Source organism: Coregonus lavaretus (assembly GCF_964263955.1).
Source record: "Coregonus lavaretus genome assembly, chromosome: 24".
Taxonomy (NCBI): Eukaryota; Metazoa; Chordata; class Actinopteri; order Salmoniformes; family Salmonidae; genus Coregonus; species Coregonus lavaretus.
In genome coordinates, this window is record NC_140011.1 from 36,091,853 (window position 1) to 36,105,426 (window position 13,574).

Genomic DNA, 13,574 nt, shown 5'->3' on the forward strand with positions numbered 1-13,574 from the left:
TGAGTGGATTACAGTGGCGAAGAAAAAGGGAAACGAGAAGTAAAGCTATGTTGAAAAATAGGTCTGAGTCAGGGTTTTGGATCAATGCTACTTGGGAAATCCGTTTAATGTCTCCAGGAAAATCTGGAATGTGTTGGAGGAAAGTGTGGAGTCGGTGAGATTCACAAGAAGTGGTCTTATTTTGATTTTTTGTGTGTCTGCGGAACAGAAGAAGCTTGTTTTAAGACTCAAAAAGATATCGGAGTGGAATGTTTCCTGCATGGATTTTTGTAGCGAGGCGCCTATCAAGAGGGTTATTTCTGGGGTGGCGCAATAAATAAAGGCAGAGGATATACCTGAAGACATCGATGGAGTGGTTGGTGCACGTCGACTGACCTGTATGGTGGAAGGAGAAAGTAAATTCACTTCATCCATGCTACTGTTCATTGATGAAGAGTCTCTCCCTTCTCATATAAAGTTAGGATTCACGAGATACCCTGTAAGAGCTTTTGTGCACAAGCCAATTCAGTGTCATAAATTTAGAAGATTTGATCATGTGTCAAGTGAATGCAGAAGGAAAGAATATCGAATGCCAGATAAAGGGAAGTGCTGCAACTGTGGAGGTGCGCCTGAATTCTTGGAGTTCCCTGTTAGGGTGAAGGAGAATGAGGTGGCAAGGGTAAGGAGTGTCCAGCGTGTCTCCTATCTGGAGGCGGTAAGAAGATTGGAAGGAACGAGTGGCGGGGAATAAGCAATGTTAGTAGAGCCACCATGACCAGTGAAGGTTTCTCATCAACCGAGGGATAATGAAATGCTACATGTTAAAAAGGTGGACTTTGTATTATTTATTGCAATGGTCATAAACTGTACAGCACAAGCAGAGAAGAAGTCTAAGAAAATGTGAATGCTGCTGAACGTTTTTTGGGTCTTCGTGATTTCACAGCCGAGGCCGTGCAAGAAATCCTGTACGTGAATGTACCCCCATCAGATGCCCCTGAGCTTGTTTAGGGATGTATTTTGGAGTGGACTGTGATTTAATAAGTGTGATGGGTTTTATTTTGTATGACGTCGTTATCCCCCTTTCCGGAAATGTTTTTGTTGTTGTTTCTTATTCAATACCCCGTCCAGCTGGTGGCGGTAATGGATCATTAACATTGGATGCAAACCGCCGTTAAACCCCATCGAAAAAGAAGACCAACGTCGGTCCTGGTCCTGGGCCCTTTGTCATTACTGCCCAGAGTTTTTTTCTTTTTCTGGTCAGCTCACGTGGCCAGGAAAACTCTTGGTATTTTCTGTTTTTCAGTAGGCTAACTAGCTAGATCACACAAATCTAAATTTTGCCAAGTTTTCATCCAGCGCAGGGATTGGCAGGAACCGGAACTGGAAGGCTGGCTAGCTAATCTTTCAGTCGATGTCATTCAAATACACTAGCTAGCTAGATAAGGTCGCACTCTTGTCAGAATGGCGTATAATCTAGTAAGGCATTTCAGCATGGTTTTCCAATTAAATGTCCAAAGAGAAGCTATTATGTTTTCGGGTGAGTACTAGCTAAAAGTGTTTCATTAATGTCGCAATTATTGAACGGTGAGTTATTGCAGACTTCCATTAAAAAAAGTATACTTACAGGGGGTGTGTCGCTAACTCTACACCACAGCAGGAAAACACAGTGAGTGAACTAGTTAGCTAATATTAGTTTACTGTAACTAATAACTAAATCCATAACGAAAAACGTTGTAGGCTACTGGCTAGCTAAGTAGACAGATTTTCAAACAAATGTTCTTTGTACGAAATCATTGCTTCAAAAACCAAGTCGGGTAGCGTTAGCTACGTTAACGTTAGTTAGATAACAGCTAACGTTAACTAACCAACAAACGCTAGCCCAGCCCAAGCAAGGCCAGCGAGCCCAGCTAACTAGCTACAGTATTTGGCTAATTTGATCAAATGCATGGCTTGGCTACATCGTCTTTAGCTGCACAACCCTAACTAGATAGCTAACTAGGTAGTTACTGGAAAGTACCTTGTTAATGCAAACCTGGAGCTAACTCGCCAACAGTTATTCATCAGTTGTCAGTATTAGCTAACTAACTGAGGGTTAGTTAGCTAGCCAGCTAACTAATACCTACATCTGTCAGAACAGAGCATGATTGGTCAGAGGTATCGAACAAGAAACAAATCAAAATTGGAGCCACAAACAAAACCGTTGTAAATACACCTCTGCACCACCACATGGCTATCAGTGTAATCGAATGAAATCATGTATTGCATGGTTGGGAAAACGTTGTAATGTTTCTGTTTGACAGGAGTGAGACATAAGTCTACAGTGCAGTATGCGACACGCCCAGACCGGCCGAAACTGGCTTATAGAAAAGTGGAGGGGAAGAGCCCAGGGGTAGTGTTCTTGCCAGGGTTTGCCTCAAACATGGGTGGGAAGAAAGCAGAAGCCCTTGAGGAGTTCTGCCAGTCACTAGGCCACTCTTACCTAAGGTAAGTTAGCTATAGTATTTTCAGTGATTAAAAAAACAAAACATTAGAGCTGTCGTGTATGTATAGGTGTGTGTATGTATAGGTGTGTGTGTATATATATATATATATATATATATATATATATATATATATATATATACTACCAGTCAAAAGTTTGGACACCTACTCATTCAAGGGTTTTTCTTTATTTTTACGATTTTCTACTTTGTAGAATAATAGTGAAGACATCAAAACTATGAAATAACACATATGGAATCATGTAGTAACCATAAGTGTTAAAGAAATCAAAATATATTTTATATTTGAGATTCTTCAAATAGCCACCCTTTGCCTTGATGACAGCTTTGCACACTCTTGGCATTCTCTCAGCCAGCTTTATGAGGTAGTCACCTGGAATGCATTTCAATTAACAGGTGTGTCTTCTTAAAAGTTAATTTGTGGAATTTCTTTCGTTCTTAATGCGTTTGAGCCAATCAGTTGTATTGTGACAAGGTAGGGGGGGGTATACAGATGATAGCCCTATTTGGTAAAATACCAAGTCCATATTATGGCAAGAACAGCTCAAATAAGCAAAGCGAAACAACAGTGCATCATTACTTTAAGACATGGCGGTCAGCCAATACTGAACATTTCAAGAACTTTGAACGTTTCTTCAAGCGCAGTCGCAAAAACCATCAAGCGCTATGATGAAACTGGCTCTCATGAGGACCGCCACAGGAATGGACCCAACACACCTCCAGGCTTTGTAATGGCTATTTTACCAAGAAGGAGAGTGATGGAGTGCTGCATCAGATGACCTGGCCTCCACAGTCCTCCGACCCCAACCCAATTGAGATGGATTGGGATGAGTCAGACCGCAGAGTGAAGGAAAAGCAGCCAACAAGTGCTCAGCATATGTGGGAACTCCTTCAAAACTGTTGGAAAAGCATTCCAGGTGAAGCTGGTTGAGAGAATGCCAAGAGTGTGCAAAGCTGTCATCAAGGCAAAGGGTGGCTATTTGAAGAATCTCTGTCTCAAATATAAAATATATATTTACAGTTTAGTCATTTAGCAGACGCTCTTATCCAGATCGACTTACAGTTAGTGAGTGCATACGTTTTCATACATATATTTTTTTATATATATATTTTTATGTTGGTTTGTAGTTTTGATGCCTTCATTATTATTCTACAATGTAAAAATAAAAACCCTTGAATGAGTAGGTGTGTCCAAACTTTTGACCGGTACTGTACATACGTACAGTGCTATGAAAAAGTATTTGCCCCCTTTCTAATTTTCTCTACTTTTGCATATTTGTGATACTGAATGTTATCAGATCTTCAACCAAAACCTAATATTAGATAAAGGGAACATAAGTGAACAAATAACACAACAATTACATATTTATTTCATTTATTTCATAAACAAAGTTATGCAACACCCAATTCCCCTGTGTGAAAAAGTAATTGCCCCCTTACACTCAATAACTGGTTGTGCCTCCTTTAGCTGCAATGACTCCAACCAAATGCTTCCTGTAGTTGTTGATCAGTCTCTCACGTCGCTGTGGAGGAATTTTGGCCCACTCTTCCATGCAGAACTGCTTTAACTCAGTGACGTGTGGGTTTTCAAGCATGAACTGCTCGTTTCAAGTCCTGCCACAACATCTCAATTGGGATTAGGTCTGGACTTTGACTAGGCCATTCCAAAACTTCCAATTTGTTGCTTTTTAGCAATTATCATGTAGACTTGATTGTCCAAAAAGTTGACTCAAGTTTGCCAAAAAGCACCTGGATGATCATCAAGACTCTTGGAAGAACGTTCTATGGACAGATGATTCAAAAGTATAACTTTTTGGACGACATAGTTCCAGTAATGCCTGGCGAAAACCAAACTCTGCATTCCACAGTAAGAACATCATACGAAAGGTCAAGCGTGGTGATGGTTTGGGGATGCTTTGCTGCCTCAGGACCTGGACGACTTGCCTTAATAGAAGGAACCATGAATTCTGCTCTTTATCAGAGAATTCTACAGGAGAATGTCAGAACATCTGTCTGTGAGTTGAAGCTGAAGCGCAGCCGGGTCATGCAGCAAGACAATGATCCAAAACACACAATCAAGTCTACATGAAAATTGCTAAAAAGCAACAAATTGGAAGTTTTGGAATGGCCTAGTCAAAGTCCAGACCTAATCCCAATTGAGATGTTGTGGCAGGACTTGAAACGAGCAGTTCATGCTTGAAAACCCACACGTCACTGAGTTAAAGCAGTTCTGCATGGAAGAGTGGGCCAAAATTCCTCCACAGCGACGTGAGAGACTGATCAACAACTACAGGAAGCATTTGGTTGGAGTCATTGCAGCTAAAGGTGGCACAACCAGTTATTGAGTGTAAGAGGGCAATTACTTTTTCACACAGGGGAATTGGGTGTTGCATAACTTTGTTTATGAAAGAAATTAAATGTAATTGTTGTGTTATTTGTCCACTTATGTTCCCTTTATCTAATACACTACTCAAAAAAATAATGTAATGTAACTCCAAGTCAATCACACTTCTGTGAAATCAAACTGTCCACTTAGGAAGCAACTGGAATAGACAACAGGTGGAAATTATAGGCAATTAGCAAGACACCCCCAATAAAGGACTGGTTTTGCAGGTGGTGACCACAGACCACTTCTCAGTTCCTATGTGTCCTGGCTGATGTATTGGTCACTTTTGAATGCTGGCGGTGCTTTCACTCTAGTGGTAGCATGAGACGGAGTCTACAACCCACACAAGTGGCTCAGGTAGTGCAGCTCATCCAGGATGGCACATCAATGCGAGCTGTGGCAAGAAGGTTTGCTGTGTCTGTCAGCGTAGTGTCCAGAGCATGGAGGCGCTACCAGGAGACAGGCCAGTACATCAGGAGACGTGGAGGAGGCCGTAGGAGGGCAACAACCCAGCAGCAGGACTGCTACCTCCGCCTTTGTGCAAGGAGGAGCAGGAGGAGCACTGCCAGAGCCCTGCAAAATGACCTCCAGCAGGCCACAAATGTGCATGTGTCTGCTCAAACGGTCAGAAACAGACTTCATGAGGGTGGTATGAGGGCCTGACGTCCACAGGTGGGGGTTGTGCTTACAGGCCAACACCGTGCAGGACGTTTGGCATTTGCCAGAGAACACCAAGATTGGCAAATTCGCCACTGGCGCCCTGTGCTCTTCACAGATGAAAGCAGGTTCACACTGAGCACGTGACAGAGTCTGGAGACGCCGTGGAGAACGTTCTGCTGCCTGCAACATCCTCCAGCATGACCGGTTTGGCGGTGGGTCAGTCATGGTGTGGGGTGGCATTTCTTTGGGGGGCCGCACAGCCCTCCATGTGCTCGCCAGAGGTAGCCTGACTGCCATTAGGTACCGAGATGAGATCCTCAGACCCCTTGTGAGACCATATGCTGGTGCGGTTGGCCCTGGGTTCCTCCTAATGCAAGACAATGCTAGACCTCATGTGGCTGGAGTGTGTCAGCAGTTCCTGCAAGAGGAAGGCATTGATGCTATGGACTGGCCCGCCCGTTCCCCAGACCTGAATCCAATTCAGCACATCTGGGACATCATGTCTCGCTCCATCCACCAACGCCACGTTGCACCACAGACTGTCCAGGAGTTGGCGGATGCTTTAGTCCAGGTCTGGGAGGAGATCCCTCAGGAGACCATCCGCCACCTCATCAGGAGCATTCCCAGGCGTTGTAGGGAGGTCATACAGGCACGTGGAGGCCACGCTCACTACTGAGCCTCATTTTGACTTGTTTTAAGGACATTACATCAAAGTTGGATCAGCCTGTAGTGTGGTTTTCCACTTTAATTTTGAGGGTGACTCCAAATCCAGACCTCCATGGGTTGATCAATTTGATTTCCATTGATACTTTTTGTGTGATTTTGTTGTCAGCACATTCAACTATGTAAAGAAATGTATTTAATAAGATTATTTCATTCATTCAGATCTAGGATGTGTTATTTTAGTGTTCGCATAATTTTTTTGAGCAGTGTATTAGGTTTTGGTTGAAGATCTGATAACATTCAGTATCACAAATATGAAAAAGTAGAGAAAATTAGAAAGGGGGCAAATACTTTTTCATAGCACTGTACATTCCAGTATGTCAGTCCTTCAATTAGTCAGGAAAACCAATCGTTGCCGATGTATGTGGTCTTTCCCAGGTTTGACTATACAGGCTGTGGGTCGTCTGAAGGTGAAATGGTAGACGGCACTGTTGGCACTTGGAAGAAGGATGTTCTATATGTATTGGACGAGCTTGTGGAGGGGCCACAAGTAAGTAGTTCCTCTCCGTCTCTATGATGAGACTCATTCTAATCAGCCAGTGTAATCCAAAGTATTGTTAGCTGAAATGGACCTGCACAGACTCATGTATAATTGAGTGATCATGCCCGAGAAGCCGGTGTTTGGAGGATATACAGTTGAAGTCGGAAGTTTACATACACCTTAGCCAAATACATTTAAACTCAGTTTTTCACTATTCCTGACATTTAATCCTAGTAAAAATGCCCTGTTCTAGGTCCGTTAGGATCACCACTTTATTTTAAGAATGTGAAATGTCAGAATAATAGTAGAGAGAATTATTTCTTTCAGCTTTTATTTCTTTCATCACATTCCCAGTGGCTCAGAAGTTTACATACACAATTAGTATTTGGTAGCATTACCTTTAAATTGTTTAACTTGGGTCAAACGTTTCAGGTAGCCTTCCACAAGCTTCCCACAATAAGGTAGGTGAATTTTGGCCCATTCCTCCTGACAGAGCTGGTGTAACTGAGTCAGGTTTGTAGGCCTCCTTGCTCGCACACGCTTTTTCAGTTCTGCCCACAAACTTTCTATAGGATTGAGGTAAGGGCTTTGTGATGGCCACTCTAATACCTTGACTTTGTTGTCCTTAAGCCATTTTGCCACAATTTTGGAAGTATGCTTGGGGTCATTGTCCATTTGGAAGACCCATTTGCGACCAAGCTTTAACTTCCTGACTGATGTCTTGAGATGTTGCTTCAATATATCCACATCATTTTCCTTCCTCATGATGCCATCTATTTTGTGAAGTGCACCAGTCCCTCCTGCAGCAAAGCACCCCCACAGCATGATGCTGCCACCCCGTGCTTCACGGTTGGGATGGTGTTCTTCGGCTTGCAAGCCTACCCCTTTTTCCTCCAAACATAACGATGGTCATTATGGCCAAACAGTTCTATTTTTGTTTCATCAGACCAGAGGACATTTCTCCAAAAAGTACGATCTTTGTTCCTATGTGCAGTTGCAAACCGTAGTCTGGCTTTTTTATGGCGGTTTTGGAGCAGTGACTTCTTCCTTGCTGAGCGGCCTTTCAGGTTATGTCGATATAGGACTCGTTTTACTGTGTATATAGATACTTTTGTACCTGTTTCCTCCAGCATCTTCACAAGGTCCTTTGCTGTTGTTCTGGGATTGATTTGCACTTTTTGCACCAAAGTACGTTCATCTCTAGGAGACAGAACGCGTCTCCTTCCTGAGCGGTATGACGGCTGCGTGGTCCCATGGTGTTTATACTTGCGTACTATTGTTTGTACAGATTAACTTGGTACCTTTAGGCGTTTGGAAATTGCTCCCGAGGATGAACCAGACTTGTGGAGGTCTACAATTATTTTTGCCTGATTTCTTTTGATTTTCCCATGATGTCAAACAAAGAGGCACTGAGTTTGAAGGCAAGCCTTGAAATATATCCTCAGGTACACCTCCAATTGACTCAAATTATGTCAATTAGCCTATCAGAAGCTTCTAAAACCATGACATAATTTCCTGGAATTTTCCAAGCTGTTTAAAGGCACAGTCAACTTAGTGTATGTAAACTTCTGACCCACTGGAATTGGGATACAGTGAAATAATCTGTCTGTAAACAATTGTTGGAAAAATGACTTGTGTCATGCACAAAGTAGATGTCCTAACCGACTTGCCAAAACTATAGTTTGTTAACAAGAAATGTGTGGAGTGGTTGAAAAACAAGTTTTAATGACTCCAACCTAAGTGTATGTAAACTTCTGACTTCAACTGTATTGGCACAGGTGTTGTTAGGCCCGAGACGAAGTCACATTTATATAACGGGTTACCAACATATTCACATAATGATGGACATATTTTCATTAAAAACGTTATTTTGATGAATTTATTCATACTATTTCGTCCTTCCGCAAGATATAGTCCTGACACAAATCTAGGGTTGCTAGAGACGCGACCCAGTCATTCAGTATTTTTGTTCTGTATCTATGGACGCGACCCAGACGTTTGTTCTAAATGTTCCATTGCCATGCTGGCTGGCAACGTTCTTATCTCTTGCTTGCTAGCTAGCCAAGTACGGCTAAGTTAGTCACGTCAAAAAGTGCAGCCAGAATAACAGCAAAGTAGCTGCATTTGCATTTATTTAAGCTGTTTTCTAATAACATTTATTTGGATACATCCATAACAATGAGCTAATGAGGCGCTCTTTTCGCTTGGTATAGAGAATGTGCTCACTGGTCAGGACACTATTGTTCAGAGGAGCTAGCCAACAACACAGCTACAGGAACACAATCACTTCAAACTGAAGCTGGAAAGACTGCAAATTAGCTTCGTTTCGTTTTACCTTTTTTCAATTTACTTTTTTTTGTATAATATATCCATAAAAATGATGCCAGCTGATTCATGATTTTGACTGGCTGAGAAACGCTGCCCGTCTCGTCCCGACTCCCGACACGTTCATTACTATGGGACAGCAAGAGATCGAATTTGAATATTGAAGCAATGTTGCAAATGTCGGAGAGACGGCAAGGTTTATACAAATCTCCGCTGTTGAAAACGAAATGTTTGTCTAAAAGAAATTAGATCATGTCTAGATGCTTTTTATAGTGGAGATCAAGTTTATAAGTTGCCTGGCTGGGCTGATGAGACAGTGGATTGCGCAGTCAGATGGAACAGAGTAAATAGGCATTTTAACGTCAAAGATTCAGCAGGTGGCAACTTGTGGATAGACACCGGCTGGAATGTGGTTTTAACCAATCAGCATTCAGGATTAGACCCACCCGTTGTATAATAGTGTATAACCATTCGGGATGGTAGTTGATGTAAAACTGTTACTGATTTCAGTGTGAATTGACCACTGAGTTAATAATAATCCTCTGGGGGATATTAGGGTTAAAATACCTTGACTTAAAATACCTCTGGCATGCGTAATTGACACGAGATATCAGTGCTGTTATTATAAGATCATTTCTGATCTTGCTAATTGTTCTGGTGTTGCAGATTCTGGTTGGCTCCAGTATGGGCGGCTGGCTGATGTGCCTGGCAGCCATAGCTCGTCCAGAAAGAACTGCGGCCATGGTTGGCATCTCTACAGCAGCGGACCACTTTGTAACTGTCTACAATACGCTTCCTATTGAGGTGAGTCAGCGTTCAGAATAAACCATCTTGAGTGTTCAATAACCTTAACAGGTTCTGTACAGAACAATGCACTTTTCCCCTAATGACAGACGCTTGATTAAATGAGTCATCAATACACTGAAGGTGGTTCAAAGGAAAGGGACATGCAGTTAATCTTGAAATTGCACGAACAAAATTTGGATGGAAGTACAGTTGAAATATATTTCCTAAGCACATTTTTTAAACGGCTGCCATCTTAGATAATGTCTTCACCCCAAACATAAAATGATATATAATTTTGTCTAAATACTGCCTGCTGTCATTGTAGGCGAGGAAGGAGATTGAAGAGAAGGGGCAGTGGGTGGTTCCTACCAAACACAACGCGGAGGGCTCCATCACGTTCACCACAGAGTTCCTGAAGGAGGCAGAGCAGCACCGTGTTCTGCAGAGCCCCATTCCAGTGACCTGCCCTGTGAGGCTCATCCATGGGATGAAGGACCAGGATGTGCCCTGGCACATCTCCATGCAGGTAGCTGAGCGTGTGCTCAGCAATGACGTTGACGTCATCTTGCGCAAGCATGGCCAGCACCGCATGACAGAAAAGGAGGACATCAAGCTCATAGTCTACACCATCGATGATCTCATAGACAAGCTGACCACATTGGTTTGAGTGGCCAAATCAGGGCAATGCTGTGGGTGATGCCTACCACCCAGACCCCAACTTTTCCGCACTCAGGCTGTTCGGTTCCCGATGCGTTACAAAATCGAGGTGCTATTGAACTAAACACACACTGTGAAGAAAAGGAACATTTTCTCCCGGCTCTCTCCATGCCTTTTTATTTGGATTTGTATTTACCGGTGCCATGACACTTTGTTCCCACAACTACCAAACTTCTTGGGCCTTCTGTGAACAGTTTTGATTTATTCCCACAATGTGGTCTGACGGTGATTCCGTTAAACCGTCAATGAGTAGGGCTCACTCCTATTACAGTAGCCCATCAGGTACAGATGCATTACGTCCATTTGCAACCCAAAATTGATTTTATCCACTGTCAATTTTATTCAAACAAAAACAAGTGTAATGTGTAGATGTGCCTTTTATATTTACGCATGTGCACTTAAAGACCAGTAGGAGGCAGCAAATATCAGTACAGTATTTTAGGCACTTTGTATTATTATGGACCCCACAGCAGCTACTCTTCCTGGGGTCCAGCAAAATTAAGGCAGTTATACAATGTCAGTTATACTATGGCAGTTATACTATGTAACATGTCTCCAGCAGAATAAATAGGTGGGGGGTTGTCTGTGGAACGATCAGTAGAAAAATGACTTTATTCAACTGTAATGTTTGATTCTTATTCAACTGTAATGTTTGATTCTAATGCTGATGTCCATGCGTTGCCCATTTCTTATGCTGTCTGTTTTTGCTGTTTGGTTCCATTGCTGACAGAACATACAGTATCAGTCAAAGGTTTTTTACTATTTTCTACATTGTAGAATAATAGTGAAGACATCAAAACTATGAAATAACACATGGAATGATGTAGTAACCAAAAAAGTGTTCAACAAATCAAAATATATTTGAGATTCTTCAAATAGCCACCCTTTGCCTTGATGACAGCTTTGCACATTCTTGGCATTCTCTCAACCAGCTTCATGGCATAGTCACCTGAAATGCATTTCAATTAACAGGTGTGCCTTCTTAAAAGTTAATTTGTGGAATGTCTTTCCATAATGCGTTTGAACCAATCAGTTGTGTTGTGACAAGGAAGAGGGGGTATACAGAAGAGAGCCCTATTTGGTAAAAGACCAAGTCCATATTATGTAAAGAACAGCTCAAATAAGCAAAGAGAAACGACAGTCCATCATCACTTTAAGACATGAAGGTCAGTCAATACGGAACATTTCATTAACTTTTAAAGTTTCTTCAAGTGCAGTCGCTAAAACCATCAAGCGCTATGATGAAACTGGATCTCATGAGGACCGCCACAGGAATGGAAGACCCACAGTTACCTCTGCTGCAGAGGATAAGTTCATTAGAGTTAACTGCACCTCAGATTGCAGCCCAAATAAATGCTTCACAGAGTTCAAGTAACAGACACATCTCAACATCAACTGTTCAGAGGAGACTGCGTGAATCAGGCCTTCATGGTTGAATTGCTGCAAAGAAACCACTACTAAAGGACACCAATAAGAAGAAGAGATTTCCTTGGGCCAAGAAACACTTTGGACATTAGACCGTTGGAAATCTGTCCTTTGGTCTGAGTCAAAATGTGAGATTTTTGGTTCCAACCGCCGTGTCTTTGTGAGACACAGAGTAGGTGAATGGGTTATCTCTGCATGTGTGGTTCCCACCTTGAAGCATGGAGGAGGTGGTGTGGGGGTGCTATGCTGGTGACACTGTCAGTGATTTATTTAGAATTCGAGGCACACTTAACCAGCATGGCGACCACAGCATTCTGCAGTGACACGCCATTCCATCTGGTTTGGGCTTAGTGGGACTATGATTTGTTTTTCCAACAGGACAACGACCCAACACACCTCCAGGCTGTGTAAGGGCTATTTGACCAAGAAGGAGAGTGATGGAGTGCTGTATAAGATGACCTGGCCTCCACAATCACCCGACCTCAACCCAATTGGGATGAGTTGGACCGCAGAGTGAAGGAAAAGCAGCCAACGTGCTCAGCATATGTGGGAACTCCGTCAAGACTGTTGGAAAAGCATTCCTCATGAAGCTGGTTGAGAGAATGCCAAGAGTGTGCAAATCTGTCATCAAGGAAAGGGGTGGCTATATTTTGATTTGTTTAACACATTGTTGGTTACTACATGATTCCATATGTTATTTCATAGTTTTGAAGTCTTCACTATTATTCTACAATGTAGAAAATAGTAAAAATAAAGAAAAACCCTTGAATGAGTAGGTGTCCAAACTTTTGACTGGTACTGTATCAATTTTAGTATTTATTTGTCCATGCCATTTTAATTTTGCACACAAGGTCAGAACAGAATATTGACTGCATGACAACTCATGTAGAACTGAGCATTGTGTGTTTTATATTAAAATGTATTGTAATGTTGTTGTCTTAGTGTAAAATATGATATATTATTGTGAGTGATTTTAGTGCAATCCAGAATGAGAACTTTTAATGTAGATTCAACTGTCACTCTGGGTGACTTTTCAATGTTGGCCCAGTTCATGTTGGTTTTGTTGCTAGTATGTCCCATTCCAAAATGACACAGATTTCAAATAATGATTGAACAGTAGAATGAGATGGCCTGGTTTGAGTGACGGTCCTAAGAAGCACAAGTTATTAGGTGAAAAACATTGCAGTGTAGGCAACCCATGTTTCAATTTTCCTGTTTTAGTATAGTATAGTCAACATTCCGATTTTTACTGGTTAGAAAGCCATGTGTGGCTACTATGTCATACAGTGATGATAAGCTGTCATTAGTGTAATATGATCCCAGATATAGTGGTTAGGACTCTATGTCGTTGGTTTCCAACATACACTACATGTCCGAAAGTATGTGGACACCTGCTCGTCGAACATCTCATTCCAAAATCATGGGCATTAATGTGGAGTTGGTTCCCTCCTTTGCTGGTTTAACAGCCTCCACTCTTCTGGGAAGGCTTTCCACTAATGTTGAAACATTGCTGCATGGAATGTCAGCCACAAGCATTAGTGAGGTCGGGCACTGATATTGGGCATTTAGGCCTGGCTCGCAGTTGGCGTTC

General features: G+C 42.2%; 1 protein-coding gene across 1 annotated transcript; it reads left to right on the forward strand.

Moving 5' to 3' along the window:
• The first annotated feature begins 1,215 nt into the window (after positions 1-1,215).
• On the forward strand, positions 1,216-12,915 carry LOC311099298 (palmitoyl-protein thioesterase ABHD10, mitochondrial-like). Its single transcript, XM_084140017.1, has 5 exons — positions 1,216-1,516; positions 2,280-2,463; positions 6,628-6,739; positions 9,722-9,859; positions 10,167-12,915. The coding sequence occupies exons 1-5, from the start codon at positions 1,441-1,443 to the stop codon at positions 10,506-10,508; spliced, it is 852 nt and encodes a 283-aa protein (XP_083996143.1). The 5' UTR covers positions 1,216-1,440; the 3' UTR covers positions 10,509-12,915.
• The last annotated feature ends 659 nt before the right edge of the window (positions 12,916-13,574 follow it).